At 42.7% G+C, this 20,763-nt stretch overlaps 1 protein-coding gene across 3 annotated transcripts in view; it reads left to right on the top strand.

The window, feature by feature from the left end:
• The window catches only part of WWP2 (WW domain containing E3 ubiquitin protein ligase 2), a 142,839-nt gene that overhangs the window by 82,225 nt on the left and 39,851 nt on the right, over positions 1-20,763 (top strand). For 2 of the 3 annotated variants that reach the window (XM_027619043.2, XM_027619045.2), the window contains 2 exons: positions 3,147-3,274; positions 16,031-16,241. In XM_027619043.2, coding sequence (XP_027474844.1) covers positions 3,147-3,274; positions 16,031-16,241 — 339 coding nt within the window. The remainder of the gene's footprint in view (positions 1-3,146; positions 3,275-16,030; positions 16,242-20,763) is intronic. The other variant, XM_027619044.2, reaches the window with a different exon arrangement.

Here is a 20,763-nt window from a genome sequence, read left to right as displayed (position 1 = left end):
AAATGGTGACAAGATCAGGCCAGAGTTGAAGTCACTGGCAGTGCTGAAGCCCGGCTGCCTGTGGTGGAGCCCAGCTCATCTCCACCCCATCGTCTCGCCTTTGTCCTGATACTATTTTGGCTTATGGTGTGTGGTTTCAGCATTTGGGCCAGCTTTTAATCACGACACAATCCCATTTTGTAAGGGCTGAGTGAGTCCTCCAAGAGAGGAAACTGCTGAAGAGAAGATTTTCCTCAACTGTTGAGGCCTTTCTTCCTTCTGAGAGTCGTATGTTAAAGGTAATTCAAGGTGAAAAAAGGGGGAAACTCCAGATTGAGGGCAAGGGAAGAATCTGGGGAATGGGTGTGTGTGTGTGTGTGTGTGTGTGTGTGTGTGTGTGTGTGTGTGTGTGTGTGTGTGTGTGTTGGGGGAGGGCGGAGGTGGCAGTGTGGGCTGCGGTGTGTGTGTGTGTGTGTGTGTGTGTGTGTGTGTGTGTGTGTGTGTTGGGGGAGGGCGGAGGTGGCAGTGTGGGCTGCGGTGTGTGTGTGTGTGTGTGTGTGTGTGTGTGTGTGTGTGTGTGTGTGTGTGTGTGTGTGTGTGTGTGTGTGTGTGTGTGTGTGTGTGTGTGTGTGTGTGTGTGTGTGTGTGTGTGTGTGTGTGTGTGTGTGTGTGTGTTGGGGGAGGGCGGAGGTGGCAGTGTGGGCTGCGGCGGCCAGGGAGGCAGCAACTCATGCCAAGTGGTCCCAGCTGCCCCTGGTTACAGGCTAATCCCAGCCCTGCTGCAGCCCATCATTCTGGGCAAGCTGCTATCATTAGTGGTTAAACATTTCTGAGAGTATTCTCTCTCAACTCTGACCACATGCCCTTTCGGGGAAGGGAGGGAGGAGCCAGGAGAGTTAATGGGGCCCACCCTGTTGTCATGCCCAGCTGCTCTGCAGAGGGACCGGGAGCCCCGGACTGTAAGTAATCACGGGCTCGTTGGAGCCTGTGCGTGTGACAGGACTGATGTCGCCTTTCCTGTGCTGCCCACACAGCCTGCTGCTTCTTGAGTGATACAGCCCTCTGCTGTGGGCTCTGAGTACCAAATCTGAGAGGCTTATTTGTCCTTTTAAGGGTGTTCTCGGCTGAAATAAACCTTTTATTAACCAATTTTATCTCTGTCAAGCTCTCTGCCCTCAACACACACACCCACCCACACACCCACCCATTCACCAGTGGCGGAAGACCGTCTTTCCCTTTGGAACTAATCTGTACTCATTCTGCTTTCGATGAGGAGTTGTGGTAAAATGCTCAGTACTAACTTTTCTTCCCATGAAGTGGGGACTTTGAAATATTTTTTTTGACTGAGGTGTGGTTGACAACTTTCGATTTGTGAAATTAGCTCAGGGAAAAATAAGATGGAAAAAGAGAGCCCAAATTAAATCTTTATTTCCATAGCTCAGTTGTGCCCTCTCTGTCCATTTTTAACTGCCATGCAGTCTTCAGGTATGAAGAACTCCATGGTTTGCTAGGTTCCTTCCTTCCTTCCTTCCTTCCTTCCTACAGTTTTGATCTAAGAAAAAACTTTTTCCCTCCTTAAAAAATGGTGTTTTTTCCTTACTCAAAAGTATACAAGTTCAATGGAAAAACCTAGAAAACTCTAGAAAAGCACAAAAGGAAAAGCTAAGGGAATTCATATTCACAACAATCAGAGATAATGACTATAACTATTTTGGCTTATGCCCATCTTGTTGGAAAAAGTCCATTTCTTGTGCTGGAGAAGGTACTTGTTGGTGGGGGCACTTCTTTTTCCCCTAGGAACCTCCAGGTTTGTTGTGTTGCAGGCTTGTCCCAACACTCTGGATGAGAGAGTCTCACCAGCAGAGGTGTTCTGGTGGATATGGAGCCTTCCAGCCCAGCAGGGGACCTTTCCATTTGAGCTCTTCATCTCACCATTGGCCAAGTGACCAGTGAAAGTATAGCCTGGGAGGGATTCAGTTCAAGTCCAGGCTACCTTCCCCCAGTCTCCAACCAAAGAACATGAGGTCTTGATCTTAGACTGCCTGGATTTGAGTCTTGCTCCATTGCTTACTTTCTCTGTCTTCGTATCTGTAAAATAGGTATTAACAATAGTAAACTCCTTCTAGGGTTACCATGCTAGATGAGATAAAATAAATAAAGTGCACAGCGCACTATGGATATCTGTTACATAATGTTCTGACTCAGTGCATATTATATACTCCTATAGTTATTCCTTTTATTGTTGATCTTATTCTCACTGCCCCATGCACATGGTATGCGACCTGTATCCGTTGGGGGTATGTGTTATGGAGGGTATGGGGTATGTGCTCTGTTTCTTTGCTTAGACAGGGGTGGTCTTTTCTTTACTGGATGATGTTTAAATACTCTCACTTTTAAATACTCTCACTTGAAAACTAATAAATAATGACTCTGCAGTAGAATAATCTCCTTTGACAAAACAGCTGGACTGAAGGGCAGGGAGGCTTAGACATTTTCACTGAGTGAACAAAGTCAGGCGACAATAGGCAGACATACTGCCTATTGTCTTGTGTTCTCTGAAGTTGTCAGATAGATTCTCTGCTCCTAGATCCCACCATTTTCTGCGATGTAGATCCCTTTATGCTTTGTTTCTCATTGATTTGGATGGACCATTGAGTCATCTTTTCTTGATAAAACATGTCAACATATGCATTGGCTGGAGTTGTCTAGTGCCCCTTGACTTCTTTTCCCAAGGGAAGTATGTTTCTAGCTATAGAGAAAATAGACTTGGATACGTTTTGGGCTCTTTTTACCTAATGGGAGAATTATGTCATCTGTAGCCTGTCCAGTGATTCTTGTTTATTTATTACATTTGAGCCCAATAAAAATAATGTGATGGTCATAGGATATTTTGCCAGTTTTTTCAGATGTGGGGGCAATTCACTCTGGATTTGTTTACTTCAAGTGGAAAAGTTTACCCAAAGTTGCCTTCTGGGCTATTACCAAGGAGGAAGCTTACCTGAGTCTCTGTTTGGAGCCAGCTTCTGTTGAGTCAAAGACTACAGGGGCTATTAAAAGTCTTATTTCCAATAAATAGCGAGAGAGGGAATACGGTGACTTAGATGGGACATACTTCTTTCTTTTTCACAGTGACTTATATCTGTCTGCTTTATACTTTGAATTTCCAGGACGCACAGACATTCAGGTGGCTCAGCCAGAACAACCACAGCAGCAGGTGAGCAAAGCCCTGGTACCAGCAACCGGTACCGCCAGCCCGTCAAGAACCCAACACACAATGGCTTGGCCAATGGCACAGGTGAGTGACAGCACAGAATGGCAGCCTCGACTAAAGCAGCGGCTTCTAACCTGTGCTCACATGGAGTCGGGACTCTGCCTGCTGTGTCAGAATGTAGGGTGGGCAGGAGAAGACTCCAGTACTAAAATCCATCAGCCTTTCCACCGGCCCATCTTCTTTTGTCTCTGGCAGATTCTCTTCAGTCGAGGTTATTCTCCATATGCCTGCACTCTTCTAAAATATTCCTTTGCACAGAAATAAAAAGTATTGATTTTTAAAATTCATTTCTTATCAGTATTGGGGGCAGGGGGGATATTTTATTTATATATGACACATTTTTTATTTCCTTAATTTAAGGCAGTGATCAGACTAGGTAGAAAGAAGACTAAGTATTGTTGCTCAGAGCTGGGTTTGAGAAGATGGCAATGCTGTCGGACTGGTTGGGATGCTGACTAGGGGCAAAGCCAGAGTGTCACGCGGGGTGGGGAGGTGGGGAGATCACATTTCATGGCTGTTCCAGTGAGAGTATTTGTCCCATTTAAGAATAGGTAGGTAGCCCTTCCTTATCCACAGAGAACTTTTCTGCCCTTGATTCTACTTCTCTGTAAGTAGGAAGGGAAGGACTGATTTCAGAACAAATCAGTTTTTCTCATGTTTTCCTTCTGTCTCATCAGGGCAGTGTCGAATTAAAAAGCAAAAAAAAAAAAAAATTCGTTTTTCTCAATGTCTTGAAGATTGTCAAATCTTTAGTGACTGCCAGTCATTTGGTAATTTGTCTAAATTTGAAGCAGGTGGGGAAGGACTTGGATGTTTACTTCAGTAAACTGTGGATGGCGGAGAATCAGTACGTGGCATGGAATGAGTTTTGTAGGTGCTTGTGATAGCCGAGGGGTGGCGCCAAGGAGGGGAGATCCAGAGCAGCATACCTTCTGCACAGAGCATTCCCAGGCTTGGTGCTGCCCTTTGTGAGCTGAACCTACTGAGTCGGAGAGATCAACTAGGGTTACTTTCTAGTGGCTTTCAGCTCTCTGGCAGCACCAGATGAGGGCCGCAGAGCCCCTCTGATAGCTCATGGTGCTTCATTATACCATTACCCACCATGGACTGCAGGGTGGAATGGCCCACCCTTCTGGGCACCATGCGTGGGTGGTAAGCGGACGTTCTCCCTGGAGTTTAGGACCTGCCTGAAGGAATTGAGTTAGCTAGCTCCCCCTGAGCCTTGAGGACGAGGATGAGCTGGAGATGAGGAGTACAAGTGCCTGCCATCTCAGCGAGCCTGGTGCCCCTGTGCCGACCACCGTATCTGCATGCTGGACCATCCAGCACGGGGGGCCTGGCTTCCAGTCTGGGTGAAGGGGGTGGCGAGGTGGCAGCCATGGACCGTGCTATACAAAACCGTATTCAGCTCCATGAGCACCAGTAAACATGCTTCTCTTCGAAAAATAAGTCATGTGGCACCTGGGTGGCTCAGCCGGTTAAGCGTCTGCCTTCCGCTCAGGTCATGATCCCAGAGGCCTGGGATCGAGCCCTGCGTCAGGCTCCCGGCTCAGCAGCCAAGTCTGCTTCTCCCTCTCCCTCCCCACGTTCATGCTCTCTCACTCGCTCGCTCTCTAAAATAAATAAATAAAAATCGTTAAATAAAAAAAAAGGGAAAGAAAAATAAGTCACTTGTAGAGGAGGGCCAGCATTTACAAATGCGGAAGGGAACTGGATTTTTGGAACCATTTGTTTCCGGGAGGCCGTGGCCAGGCTACCAAACCGCTTTGTTTTTTAGGGGCCTCCGTTACTCCATACTGGTTTCCTTCAGCCATCTCTGCTTTTCTTATAAAAACTATTGGTAAATTGACTTTATATGGTGATGGTCTTTGAGTCACTCTTATTGAGTCCTGGAACATATTTGTGTTTCCCCTACGTTTATTTTTAGGTACCTTTGCGTATTGTCCTTATCTGCAAGAACATTATGTTTTAGCAGACGAGGCAGGTGCCAGCCATGTCTTCAGAAAGCCAAATGTCTCTAACCCCAAAGTGCATTGGGAATGTTTTATAATGGTGTATCTGAGTGCCCAGACTGTTACCAGAACCCATCTGTGAAGGACCAGTTGTTGCATTTTAGGGATTTCTGCCTGTTAAAATACCAAGGCCTTGGCCTCTGTCTCGTCCTACTTTCTGCTGTGATGATGGTTCACCTTTGCCTCCAGCCAGCCTGGACTTTGTAGGCTTTTTAATATCTATCCAAGGGGTACAGAAAGATCTTACCTTTCCTTTGGGGAGCAGACAGAAACCCTACTCTTTGGCAGTGCGAGACAAGAAGGGAGTTTGAGGATGTGAATGAGGGCATCCTCATCTTCAACACGCTGCTCTTAGAACTGTGAGGACCAGTTCCAAAATGGTGGTAGTAGCTGTGCCTCCAGGAAATATTTCCACAGACATACAAGATTTATTTAGCAAGGCTTTTTGGCTATGCTCTGCAGTTATGCATGAAAAAGACATTTAGGGCAAAAACAGAGCTGAGTTCCAGGTGGTTTTTTCATGTTGTCACAACTATAAAGTATCCATTTTTATAAAATGAAAGTGAATGGCAGCCTGTCTGTATAAATGTAACATTACTAAGTTTTAGAAGTGGTGCTGTCGAGAAGTAGACGAACAGTATAGCAGCACTTCATTGAGACCTGTGTGCCATGATTTACTTTCTAACTTTTTACTGAAAACTTTATCCAAGAAAATTACATCTCTTGCTCCTCTCTTAAATGTGATTTCCATGCACATAAAGTCTGCAGTCATACTGGTCGCGGGTCAAATTCTGGAGCACCCCCACCCCCGCCATGTACAGTATGTGTATAAGGCCCAGTGACTCTCTGGGTCTTAGTTTTCTCATTAATAAAATGAGGACAAGAGTATATATCTCATAAAGTTGTTATAAGGAATAAATTATATAAAACATGTAGAGTGCCTGAGACTCTCAAAGTTAGCTTTTATCTTTATGAATAATTTCATACAATTATAGTTATGTAGCATGGATATGACGGTTTTTTTTAATCCCATTGTTTTTTTATATACACTTCTATGTATCTGTTGTCTTGTTTGCTTTCTTTAGTGACCTCATACTGCTTCGCAGTTAATATGTTAGAATTCTTTTAACCATTCTTCAATTCTTATGTGTTTCCTTATTATAAAACAAAATCCTAATGCAAATGTCTTTGCACACAGCTTTGTTTCTTCTTGCATAAAGTTCTTGAGTCAAAGGATATGAATTTTTAAAAATGAGAGCAATTGTATTTTACCAGCCTTCTGAAGGGATTGAAGCAATTATACGTTCCAAAGTAGTATAAAATTTCCATTAGGTGGTATGTGAGGTTTATTTTTTTACTGAAACTGTATAAATACTGCTTTATCATTTTGCTAACAGCTATTAAGTGCCACTTCATTGTCGAACCTAATTGCACATTTTCATTCATTAGTTGCTCGCTCGACTGTTTCTTTCCTCTTGTGTGATTTTTTTCAGAGCATTTGATTTTTTTTTTTTTTGAGATTGAGAGATTTATGTATTCTGGTACAAGTTTTTTTTTTTAATTGTGGCAAAATATATATAGACATTAAACCATTTGAAGTGTGTAATGTAGTGGCATTAAGTACATTCTCAGTGTTGTGCAACTATCACCACCACTATGCATGTCCAGAACTTTCTCATCTTCTCAAACTGAAACTCTGTACCCTTTAAACAATAACTTCCTCCTTTCCACCCTCCAGCGCCAGCCCTTGGTAACCTCTATTCTCCTGTTTCTAAGAATTTGCTTATTCTTGGCTCCTGGTTGGCTCGGTCAGTAGGGCAAGAGATTCTTGACTTTGGGGTCGTGAGTTTGAGCTCCATGTTGTGTGTAGAGATTACTGGAAAAAAAGAACTTAAAAAATAACCACTGGCTAATGATTTAATCTAAGAATTTGCTTATTCTAGGTACCTCTTAAAAGTGGAATAATTTGTCCTTTGTCTCTGGCTTATTTCACTTAGCGTGTTTTCAAGATTCATCTGTGTTGTAGCATGTTCAGAATTTCATTCCTTTTTAAGGCTGAATAATGTTCCACTGCATGTGTATACCCCATTTTATTTATCCATTCATCTGTTGGTGGACCCTATGGATTGTGCCCACCTTGCAGCTATTTTGAATAATATCGAATTGCTGTTGTGAATGTGGGTGTACATCTATCTGAGTCCCTGCTTTCAATTCTTTTGGCTATAAACCTAGTAGTAGAGTTGGTGGGGTAAATGTCTGGTAATTCTGTGTAACTTTTTGAGGAACCTCCAAACTATTTTCCATGGTAGCTGCACCATTTTACATTTCCTCTAGCAGTGAATGAGTGTTCTAGTTTTTCCATATCCTTGCCAATAGTTGTTTTCTGTTTTTTTTTTTTTTTTTTTTAATAAAAGCCATCTTAATGTATACAAAGTACTTAGGTGTAAGTTTTATCTGTTAAATTTATGATTTTAAGTTTCCCTCCTATATTATTGTTTTACATTTTATCTCATTTTCTGTGGCTTTTGTAGAAAAGGAGATAGACAATTTAAAAATAATTATGCCTGAGCATTTAAAAAAATTTATAGTTTTACTTTTTGCTTTAGTAGTGGAAAAAATTCTCTCTTGTCTGTGGCTGGGATAAATACTTTATTCTGTTTTACTTTTTTTTCATGGTGTTACAAAATAACTATCCTAATGGAATGTATAGTGTTATGTCTATATACATATATCAATATGATGAAGTCTGGGTCTAAATTAATTTTTCTTTATATTGGGTCCTATTATTCCAGAAACTTTTTTTTTTTCCTCACTGGTGGTTTTACTTAGTGTTTATCAGTTATCATGTATTTAATATGCAGTGAGAATTTATTTCTGGACTCTTTACTCATTCCATTTATTTATTTCCAGTTTGGGGCCATTCCCATGTGATTTTGACTATTGACATGTGATAGTGTGTTTTTCTAAGGTTTTGAAGAGCTACTCCTGCCGTAGTACTTTTTCTCCATGATATTCTTTGGTAGTTTATACATTTTTCAAAACAAATTTCAGTCTTTGAGTTCTTAGAAGCATGATGGAATGTACATGGAAGTTGGGCAAATCTGTATATTGATCAAGGAAGGACTGAACTTTCCCATGGTATGGCTTTGTCCATTTTTCAAGTTTCTCTTCTTGTTTTCCATTAAATTTTTCTTTGTTTTCCCCCATCTAATTTAGTTGCTTTTCTTTATATATAAGCGTCACCCTGTGTCATGCTAATTATGAAAGATTTTTCTAGTTTTGGTTGCTCTTGTGAAGAACTGAGCAGCTAGTCATCTTGGGAATCCATTGCTTGTGTTTCATGGATGAGAGATAGTGACTGCTTTGCTGTGTATCATATGTTACGAGCTGATCTTCAGTTTAAAAAGTTTCCACTGTTGGCAGTTGCCTTTGCCATGCCTTAGTGTGGTGGCTGAAAAGGCCTGTGTGTATACCAAGAGCCTGCACTATGCTACACGCACCTGAAGATCTTGGAACATACAGTGAGCTGGCGGCGTGTCCACGATTAAGAACAAGAATTTACAAATCCTGATCTTTTTTTGGCTAACTGTGACTAGAGTATGTCTCAGTCCTGAATGAATATCTGATTCATAAAGTTAGAATGTTTAACCAACATCACAGAGGGAACCTTGTGAAATACTCCTTGTTGCCGAAACCAGAGGCCATTCACCTACCATTTTAACCTACTTACCCTATTTACCGTGTTATCTTGGTACCGAGCTTTTCTTCCCATAGAGGAAAGCTGTCAAAGCCATCTTAATTTCTTTTCCCCTTCCTCCACCATTGCTTTTACCTCATGGTATTCTGGATTTGAGTACTGGTTTTGCTATTGGCTACCTGCATGGCATCTGTCCAGATGGAACCTCCGTGAACTTCAGTTTTGTCTTAAATAGAATGGGAATAGTATCTTCCTCACAGAGCTATTGGGCAGGTAGATGAGCTAATGAAAATAAATTTGCTAAAGGCATTGTAGGTTCCTTGATTGGATTTTGGAACAGAAAAAGGACATGAGTGGTAAAGCTGGTGAATCCAAATAAAGTCTGAAGTTGGGTTCGTAGTAATGTACTGATGTTTATTTTTCAGCTTTGACAAATGTTCTATGCTTATATAAGATAGTACGCCCTTGACTCACTTTCCCCTAATATTGCTATCTTTGTGCTATCTTTGCAGCTTTTCTGTAAGTCTAAAATTATTCCAAAATAAAAATGAAAAGAAACTCCTTTGGAATTGATAGTGTTACACAAATGTCAGGTGGTTTTATTTCAGATTTCTTTCACTAGATTATTAGGTTTATTGAACAAATATTTGTCGAATGCCATTTTGCTAAGGACCATGGATGGTGTAAAGATTTATAAAACAAGGGGACGCCTGGTGGCTCAGTCTGTTGAGCGTCTGCCTTTGGCTTGCATCATGATCTCGGGGTCCTGTGATCGAGCCTTGCGTTGGGCTCCCTGCTCAGCTGGGAGCCTGCTTCTTCCTCTGCCTGCCACTCCCCCTGCTTGTGCTCTCCCTCTCTCTCTCTGACAAATAAAATCTTTAAAAAATAATAATAATAAAAATTAAAAAATGAGGGGCGCCTGGGTGGCTCAGTCGTTAAGAGTCTGCCTTCGGCTCAGGTCATGATCTCAGGGTCCTGGGATCGAGCCCTGCTCCCTGCTCCGCGCAAAGCCTCCTTTTCCCTCTCCCACTCCCCTTGCTTGTTTTCCCTCTCTTGCTGTGTCTCTCTCTGTCAAATAAATAAATAAAATCTTTAGAAAAAATTAAAAAATAAAATGCAGTAAGAGGGAGGTGGGGGACCTGGGGGTGGGTGTGTAGAACAGAGGTGGGTGGGGCTGTAGATGAAATTAAAATAGCCATGAACCAATAATATTTGGAGCTGGGTGATAAGTTTATTATAGTGTTCTTTTTGTTGTTATATATTCAATGTTGGTGACACACACAGAGTCACGTCCTTCCATCAGAAGGCACATCACAGCTGTCACCCTTTTGCAATATTAGCACCCACTGATGATTATTGCCTAAATCCATAAATTGGTTGGGGATTGCAAAACAGTCATATTCTAATCCTACCATGCCTGGAAGAGAAACTTCCCTTCATCAATTATTTGGCTACCTTGAGATTCAGTTTGTAAAGAAAAGGCAGGAGAAATGCTTGGGTCTTGCCTTTTATTTACTGGTTTTCAGAATAATGAATTGATTTCCTTACATCCTCTAAAAATGAACAGTGAAATTTTGTTTTGTGTAAAAGTCATTATAAGCTCTTGGATTTAAACATATTTAAAATATTTCAATCCAGGGGCGCCTGGGTGGCTCAGTCATTAAGCGTCTGCCTTCAGCTCAGGTCATGATCCCAGGGTCCTGGGATGGAGCCCCACATCGGGCTCCCTGCTCGGCAGGAAGCCTGCTTCTCCCTCTCCCACTCCCCCTGCTTGTGTTCCCTCTCTCTGTCAAATAAATAAATAAAATCTTAAAAAAAACTTAAAAAAAGAAAATATTTCAGTCCATTGTGATTATTGTTCTTTTTGATACTAAAATTGTGTCCCCATATCTGGTTGGGGTTAGCAAAGGAGAGATGTGCCAAAGCTCTTCAAGTTTGTTTCAAGTTCTTTGCAAAAATTTCTAATTATTGTGTGGCAAGGTGCAGAATAGCATATATATTGTGCTAGTGTGTATGAGTATGAGTGTGTTTTCAAATATATGTGCATATGCTTGTATAGTCAAAAGAATATCTTTGAAAGAATCATAAGAAACACAACAGTGACTGCCTCTGGGGAGGAAACTGGGGGCCAGAGGACTGGAACAGGAAGGAGACTTTCTTTACACTGTTTGAGCTTTTATACCTTTAAAATTCTCATGAAAGGGGTGCCTGGGTGGCTCAGTCGTTGAGTGTCTGCCTTCAGCTCGGGTTGTGATCCCGGGGTCCTGGAATCGAGTCCTGAATTGGGCTCCCTGCTCCGTAGGAAGCCTGCTTCTCCCTCTCCCACTCCCCCTGCTTGTGTTCCCTCTCTCGCTGTGTCTCTCTCTCTCTGTCAAATAAATAAATAAAATCTTTAAAAAGAATTCTCATAATGTGCATGTACTACCCATTAAAAATAATTATTACAAAATTGTTGACCAGGAAAATAACAAAAGCAGAGCCCCATTTTCCATGGCATGCCAATGGAAAAGACCCTCCAATCAACGCTATTTGGATCTGACTATGCATGAAGATGCAAATCTAGTTTGAAGGGTTCCCACCAAGATTGCGTCTGTCCACAGACCTATCCAAGAGTCCTTGATTCACCACAGGAGCTTACCTGTTTTGGAGCTTTGTGCTACACTTTGCTTTGGAAATAGAGTATGAGAGCCGAATATCCTTGCACTGACCAACTTTCTGGGTCTGTGCTTGTATTCTTCTACTCTCAGAAAGTGTATGTGTTGTAAATATATACACATTCTTAGAACATGAGAGCATGAAAGAACCTCAGCAATAAATCCTCTCCATCACAGCTTACAGTCAGAAGAAACTGAAGTTCAGACAATTAAGTTACTGGCTTATGGTCACACCAGTAAGCCAGTGACAGAGCACCGTACTCAAGCTGTGGCTTCAAATAGAGAAAAAAACTGGATTGACAAAGACAAGGAGTGACAATTTAGTCATGCCTTAGAGAACTGCTGTATTTTACATTGTAGCTCTATCCAATACGTATAGCCAATGTTCTCTATTAATCCTAATTGTGTGATGTATACAACTTTGCTCCCTGCAAAGACTGCACCCTCCTTGAAATTAGGGCAAATTTGTTTCCTTCGTTTTTCACTACTTCCACTCTCTGTCTCCTATGTTCTTGCCTATACCTCTTTGCTCACTTGAGCCCCACTCCCTGGAGGCCGTCTCTACTTCTTAAGCCAGACTGATCCTCTCTGTGGATCCTACAACACCTGTGGTCTTGACTACTCAACCACACAGCCCCTGTGACATCTGCTATGTTGGTACTTAGCTGACAGTGTCTTCAGCTTTTTTTAAAACAGATTATAGGGCAGAGACCTTATTTTATAAATATTTTTTAAGATTTTTTAAATTTATTTTTTATTTTTATTTATTTATTTATTTATTTATTTATTTTTATGTATTTATTTGACAGAGAGAGACACAGCGAGAGAGGGAACATAAGCAGGGGGGGTGGGAGAGGGAGAAGCAGGCTTCCCGCTGAGTAGGGAGCCCGATGTGGAGCTCGATCCCAGGACCCTGGGATCACGACCTGAGCTGAAGGCAGACCCTTAACGACTGAGCCACCCAGGCGCCCCTTAAGATCTTTCTTTCTTTTTTTTTTTTTTAAGATTCTATTCATTTATTTGACAGAGAGAGCACACAAGCAGGGGGAGCGGGAGAGGGAGAAGCCTCATATGGGACTCAATCCCAGGACCCTGGGATCATGACCCGAGGCAAAGGCAGACGCTTAACCAACTGAGCCAGCCAGGTGCCCCCTCTTATTGCATTTAACTTTTCGATATTGCCAGCTGTTCTTCTTAGAGGTTCTAATAATTTCTACTGCTGCCAGCAATATGTGAAAATGCCAGTTTTTCTTATACTTTTACTAGTGTTATTTTTTTTTTCTTATTTACCAGATTAATTTTTTTAAGGGGGGAGATGGGGCAGTGGGAAAGGGAGAGAGAGACTCTTAAGCAGGCTCCTTGCCCAGGCGGAGCCTGACGTGGGGCTTGATCTCACAACCCTGAGATCATGACCCAAGCTGAAATCAAGAGCCGGATGCTTAACTGACTGAGCCACCCAGGTGCCCCTAAATATTTTTATTTTTACCAATCTGATAGGTTAAAAAAATGGTACTTCATCCTAGTCTTAAATTGCATTTCTTTTTCTTTTTTTAAAAAATATTTTATTTATTTATTTGACAGAGCTCCCAAGCAGGGAGGGGGCAGAGGGAGAGGGAGAAGCAGGCTCCCCCACTGAGCAGGGAGCATGATGCGGGACTCGATCCCAGGACCCTGAGATCATGACCTGAGCCAAAGGGAGACGCTTAACCGACTAAGCCACCCAGGCGCCCCTTAAATTGCATTTCTTGTCTCATAATTGAGATTGAGCATCTTTTAATACTTTTAGGGGTAATTTGTATCTCCTTTACTCTGAAGTGCCTGTGCATATTTTTGGTCTTTTTCTTACTGATTTGTAGAGATTCTTTTCATATCAAAGAAATTAGCCATTAGTCTGTAATATGAGTTGGCAATAATTTTTCCCAGTTTGTTGTTTTTCTTTGATTTTGATTTTGATTTTTTTTGCCATTTAAATAAAAACCCCAAAACCTATAATGCAGTTGAATTCATCCATCTTTTATGTCTTCTAGATTTTGTGTGATACTTCAAAAAGTCTTTTCCACTTTGAGATAAAAATATTCTCCTCTGTTTTCTTTAGTTCCTTTTTAGTTTCATTTCTTATGTCAAAATTTTTGATTCATCTGGAATTTATTTTCATGTCCTGGATAAGGTAGGGATATAACTCCTCTTTTTCCCGGTGGACTACCTAGTTGTCACAGCACTGTCTACTGAATGATCTCTTTGCTGCAGTCATTTAAAATGCCACCTTTGTCAAATACTGAATTCCTATGAATATTTAATTCTGTTTCTGAACTTCTTGTTTATTTCATCGACATCTGCTTATTCGTGTGTTAGTACCACATTGTTTTAATTGTTGCAGCTTTGTGATGTGTTAATACTTTAGAGAACTACTCCCCCCCCACACACACACAACACTCTTCTTGAGAATTTTTATGGCTATTCTTCTGCATTTAGGTTTTCTTACAATTTTTTCTAAACAGTTTATTTATTTTAAGGAGAGAGAGAGGAAGTGAGAGCAAGTGTGAGCGGGGAGAGGGGCAGGGAGGGAGGGAGAAGGACAAGCGGACTCTGCGCTTAACATAGAGCCCGATGCAGGGCTCAGTCCCACCACCCAGAGATCATGACCTGAGCTGAAATCAAGAGTCGGAGGCTTAACCTCTTGAGCCATCCAGGCGCCCCTAGTTTTTCTTATAGCTTCTAGGATGAACTTATTTAGTTCTCAAAAATATCATGATGGTTTTTTGTATTGGAATTGGGTAAAATATATAGTTTTGCATAAAGAGAGTTGCCATCTGTTGTGTTTTACCAACTTGGCTGAGCTAGAATAGGAAGAGAAGTATGAAATCTTGCATATGTGTGGGGGAAACACCAGTTGCATAAGATGGAGTCACTTATTAAACAACTAATTTAGTTGATGTGCCAGACAGTGTTTCATATGCTGGGGAGAAAGCAAATGAGTGGATCACAGGTTGTACCTAGGCTCTTTTCCATTTCTGAAGAGCAGGTGGCATCCCATCATGTAAAGAACTTTTGGTTTCAGCTGGCCCTCAGTCTCAGGTGAGCTGGTAGGATCCTGTCATTGCTTCAGTTGTTACCATCTTGGGTTGCTTTAGAGGATGTGCAAGGAGGGAGAAGGAGAGCACAGTTAGGAGTTCAGGCTCTGGAGGCAGGCAGTAGGGGTGAGAATTAGGTGCCCCTCGACCTCAGCGGGTTATTTGAGAGGCAGTAGAAGATAAGTAGAAGCGAGCAGCCAGGTGATAAGAAGGGAAGGGCCTAGAAACATTAAAGGAAGAGCAGGCCTTCTTACCAGAAAAGAGAAGGTGAATGAGAAACAGGGTGGCCAAGTACTTACTGTGTATTGCATGGGGGGTGGGGACGAGGACCAGCGAGTGAAATCTCTGCCTCACGTAAGAAAAAACTTGCTGGCAGGACAGCTGCTCAACGATGGAATGGTAGCAAGTTCCTTGTCACAAGCATTTGAGAAGAATCTGGATAAGTACATTTGTTACATTTGAAACTGCATAAAGAATTTCTGAATTAAGAAGATGAGGCTAACTCACATCTAAGGGGTTTTCCTACAGAATTCTAGTATAAACGTGCACATATGCAATCACATATGTAGAAAATTCTCTGCATATGGCTTATCCATTTTCAAAGAATTCTTCGAAAACCTTGTTTGATCCCTTTTTGAGTGAGAGCATATTGCATTGTCTTGGGGTCCTTGTGGACATGAGTGATCAGCAAAGAAATAAAGAAATGGAGAAATAAGGAGACTTGGAACAGGCTTATTTGACTTCTTTCTCTTTGTCTATTGTTATCTGGAAGACAAGTCCCTCATCTTTGGCGCCCATCTTTTTCATCTATAGTATTAATCTTTGTTCCATGCTTTGAGGATGAGTCTTTAAAAGAACAGGCACATTGTTGGAAGTTTTTTGCTTCTTAGAGTATAGAGAGCTTTTTGAAGGAAGGTGCCATTTGTGCCCAGCAGACAAATGGCAGGTTTAAAGAAAAGTATGTGACCCTATAGATGGCCTTGACCTTGCTTCATTTATCACCAGCACAGCTCCCCATTACCCTCCTTCCTGCTCTTCTTTTATTGTAATACATGTAATCAGACTACTTTAGAAAAATGTAATAAAGGTATACAAAAGGGGTAATATTTAATATATTTATTTCAGATCCATCTCCCAATTGTTGGGCGGGGGGTGGGAGGAGAACAGGGGCAGGCCATTACTGACTAGCTGTCATTTCCAAAGTTAAGTTTTGTAAAACTTTTTCCTATCACCAGGTACATGCAGGGTAACATTGTAGGTACTGTGTTACCACTTTAAGGGAAAAATCTAGTGAATGTGAATACGAGTCTGAGTTGATCTCTCAAATATGATTTCTCTGTTTTCAGTGAATGACGAGCCCACCGCAGCCACTGATCCTGAAGAGCCCTCTGTTGTTGGGGTGACATCGTCGCCTGCTGCGGTGTCGAGTGTGACCTCGAACCCCACTGCAGTGTCTCTCCCTGCTCCGGCCACACCAGCAGAAGGAGAGGAGCCCAGCACCTCAGGCACCCAGCAGCTCCCGGCAGCTGCCCAGGCCCTCGATGCTTTGCCTGCTGGGTGAGTAGCCTTCCGGCCCACAGCAGCGCTCCCTCCTCTCAAATCTCAGGCTCCTTCACCAGGACAGAAACAAAATGGTTATTTATTACCTAGTGACTTGTAGTCTCTGGGGAGGCTGCCATGCATAGGAGCAAGGGAGGTGTGGAAGAACTGCTTGTTCTACAGAAATCTTTAAAAGACTCTAACTCATCTGGGGCAGAATCAATGCTACCTTATACCATGACTTGAAATGAACAGCTTGACTAGAAGAGTGTGACTTTTATGGAACAAGGAGCTCATTTTGCCTTCCTTCGTCTTTGGAGGGTGTTTATTGAGATCCTGCTCAGAAAACTGCTTTTCTCTCCTGAATTTTATCTTAACAATCTGTGGAGGACATTAGGCTCTCAATATTACTGTATGTTCCTCCTGTAATACTGGGGCTGATGTTAACATGGACTACTAGTCATCCTTTAGTTCAGAGTTAAATCTGACGGTGAAGACCTTGGATGATAAGGAGATGGCCCCATTAAGCCAAAGGGCAGTTCAAATTTGGCTATATAGTGAATAGAGATTGAGAGTATGGACCCTGGAAACAAGCAGATCTGGCTTCAAATCCCCACTGGATCCTATGTGACCTTGCTCAGATGGTTCACCATCTCTGTAAGGGGGAGTTAATAATCATGCATGTCTCTCTAGGAAGTGAAGGGCAGAACATGGTGGGTGTTCCACCTGGTGAATGATATTTTTGAATTGACTGTGAAGGAACCGTAAAGGAAGGGAATGGTTCTGAACTGGGAACTGAAGTCTTGTCTCAGCAACTACCAATCATTGTGGTCCTGAAATCCATCCTGGTTATCAGTTTGGTACCAAGGAAACTGTATCACCACAGTCACTGGTCTGGCTGATGATGGCATGTGGGTGTGTCCTCTGGGCCCTTGTAATTCATAAAGGAAAAGGGAAGGATGCACGGTCTCTTGCTTGATGTATAATATGCTTTGTCTTCTTAAGCCTCTTTAGAAAACCCACTTGTTAAAAACAAAAATTGTAGATCTGAAGGCAAATATGATTTTTACCACATATATATCACATTCTTAGCATTTGGCCCACTACCTAACATATATCTTAATAAAGTATGATGAATAAATGAAAAGTATTCCAAGTACTTCCTAATAACTCAAACCTGGAGAGATCGGGTATTGAGAGGTGGCTCTGAAAAGTGTTTGTGAAGTTCTTGATTTTGCGAAAAGATTAATAACCAGTTGCTTGTGTCCAGCTCTTCCGTACAGATTTAAATTTATATTCTCTTTTGTATGTGGTGAAGGATGCTAGAAAGACCTTTGTTTGGTTTATAATTTCAAATATGTATGCTGTAATTTGGGGGGAACGGAGCAAAATCATTTTGGCAGAAAGGAGAGAAAATGGCTGCCTGTGTCCCCTGTGAGCTGTTTGTTTTCTTTCCGCTGAGCAAATGCCTGGAAGGCCAGCTTCGCTCCTATGTCAGTCACAGGCAATTAGGGCTAATGGCTCAACATGTCTTTATGTAGGGTGTGTGTGAGGGTTACTGTTCTCTGGGATTGGGCTCTTCCTGTTTCCAGGCAGCTGGAAAACTCCAGGCCCTGAAAACACTCTTTATTCTAAGTTTGGCAGATGGAGCAGCCCAGAGAAGCTGATTCCCCACCCCCATCCTTGCCAGAGGCTGAAAGACTTTGCTGAGGTAGAGTTTGAACAAGATCTTTTCCCTAGAGCATTTAGAATGTGATGAGATCCGTGTGTGGGCCTGGGGAGGCCACTGCCCACTCTAACATGTAGGATGGTATTGAGACCCCGTTTTCCAGCTTAAGGTGCGCATCCCTAAGACAGCGGGAGCTTAGTGCCTCGCAGGCTGATTCAGGGCCTGGAGATTGGAGATTGCCACCAAAACTGCTGAGTGCCTGGCATGAGGATGGCATGCTTTCAGTTTGCTGCTCTGTGGTGGCAGGTCAGAGAAGACATGCTTCTTGCAGTGACCTTTGCAACTCAAAAGACCTGCTATCACCACACCAGCCTATTTACAAGTTCAGGAGATCTGATCAAGATGGTTATTCCTTTATTCCGGGTACCTTGGCTTTATGAGTCAGGAGACCAATTTTCATCTTTTTAAATACAACTCTGAGCATGACATGTCACACTTAGAATGCTGCTGTGGCTGCCCATTGTCTTTAGGGATAAATTCTCAAATCCTTAATAAGGCCTAAAAAGCCCCACATGATATAACCCCACCAACCCCTCAAGCCTTCCATGGAAGATTCTGCTTTGCTCTCTAAGCTCTAGCCTTAATGACTTCGGTTAGTTTGACAGATGTACCACCCTTTCTCTGGACTTAGGACCCTCCACCATGCAAGTCACTCTTTCTGAAACTTTCCTCCCCATTTTTTCCATTAATCAATCAGTACTTCCTCTGATCAAGGAAAGATCCCTGGTAGACAAGGTCAAACTGCTCTGTCTACTGTAACTCTTCTCACATGTCTATTTGCTTGTTTGGCACCTCTCTGCCCTGCCGGGCTGTAAACATCAGGGTGACAGGGAGCCTGACACAAAGTAGGCACCCCCAGACATATTTGTAATGAGTAAATTTAAATTCCGTCTTTTTTTTTTTCTTTCTCCACCTGGATGAATGTGTTCCGCTTCTTTGATACCTAATATAGCAACTGTGACAGGAATATTGCATTTTCTTCCCAGAGGCAAGAGCAGAAGGCTGTCATCCACTGAGTTGACTGGCTTTGGGTTCAAATACGCTATTCTCACAGGGTGGGGGATGCTCTTCCCTGCTCATGAGGAGTCCTTGTGCGCTGGGAGATCCCCTGGACCATGTCTCCTCTTGGCTAAGGCATTTCTCAGCCACAGGACATTGCTTTATCGAGGTATCCAGCCGCGATAAAGCAATCCAGCCAACTGTCTCTTCCCACCTTTATCTTCTCAACCCCTTCAGTCTCCTCTACTGAGCGATTGACCGAGGTTGACTTGGGAATCCCGAGGGCCTGTCTTCCTGGTGGCTGCATTGCCTTTCTGAAATCTGCAGCCTTTGCAACTCTGGTCTTAAAGAGCTTACACACGTCTGTCTGTATGTTTTAAGGACCGAAGGTACAGAAGGCTGGGCTGTGTGAGTCCACAAGCAGAGCAGCCCTCGGCCCCTTTCTCTCTCCCTGTCTCCAAACCCTCCGGCTTCCTGTACTTTTTAAATTTAATTAGCCTGAAAGAAGCCAAGCGGAAGGGTGTGGCATTTTCAGGTTGCAAATGTGCATTAAAGAAGGGGGTGCCAGGAGGGCTCAGGAGACATGGTGAGGTAGTGGTCCAGGCAGCGGGCAGTGGGGAGTGAGGCCACTTTGATCAGCTGGCCCTGCATCTGTTTTTTATCAGCCCCGAGCCCACTTTGGGAACCAAATGCTCATTAACAGACCGTGTGTACATGGCTTAGATAAACTCCAAGTGCGTCCTGGGCTCTGCAGCCCCCTCAGTCCCTCGCACACAGAGGCACATTATTTGACTCTGGCAGGCTGCACGCTGCTGTGGTTTCTTACATAAGGGAGGCCGTTGTGTTTGGACTGCCGACTTACCTCAGTGCTGCCATTTCACACCAGCCTTTTTCTCCCGCAGTCATTGGCTGGCCTGTTTCCTGCCTCAAAGTAGAATTAATCGAGGAGGGGTGTTTTCTAGATCTTTCGGCTTTGCCATCTCCCCTACCCCCACACCCGGTTATGGACATCCAGAGGCCCTTTGCCCCAGGTGCTCCTTGAGACACTCTCAAGGATGACCGTCGAGGAAGAGCTCTTGGATGTTTTGTTTGTGGAAAGCTTTAAGAGACGTTGGAATTTGGAGCTTCTCTGCTAAGTTATAAACCAGCCGCTGCCATTGCATTTCATTCCAAACTCAATTTTGGCACTAGCCAAGGATCCTTACCCAAGGAGTTTGAAAACAATACTTCTTACACTGTCTGTGAAGAACCAGTCCTTTTTTTTTTTTTTTCCTCTTTTCTGTTTTTGTTTTATTTTCTTATTTTCAATCTGTTACGAAGCCTTACTTTTCCTTCTCCACTGATCACTTATTTAGCTGTTGTGGCAGTGCCAAATTGGTACAAAAGTTTCTAAATGCTTAGAAACTTCTGTACTTTTCTGGTTGCTAAACAGTAACAGTTTGGGCCATGGACCATGCTTTGAGTAGCACCAGATTAAAGGATTATACTGGGAGACTCTGTGCCTTTTTTGCTGAATATGGTTTAGCTCTTGGCCATGCAGGGACTGTTACACACTTAGGTAATACTGAATATCAACACATGCTTCTGGCTTCCTCCTCATCATCTCAGAATGCAACCTTATTTCCAAAGATTCTTGTGTTGTCCGGGGCTGGTCCACAAGACCTTCTCACGCTACTATATATATGTGTAATTATGAATTTTTATTCCTACTACACTTCCTTGAGAGCTCCTCAAAAGCAGAGATTATTGTGTCCATCTTTGTACTGTCAGCACCTAGCATAGTACCTGGCTTCGAGGGAGATGGGGTGAGAA

This window comes from Zalophus californianus, chromosome 17 (genome assembly GCF_009762305.2).
Source record: "Zalophus californianus isolate mZalCal1 chromosome 17, mZalCal1.pri.v2, whole genome shotgun sequence".
Taxonomy (NCBI): Eukaryota; Metazoa; Chordata; class Mammalia; order Carnivora; family Otariidae; genus Zalophus; species Zalophus californianus.
The sequence above is the reverse complement of the archived record's forward strand: the minus strand, read 5'-3'. Positions and strand labels throughout refer to the sequence as shown.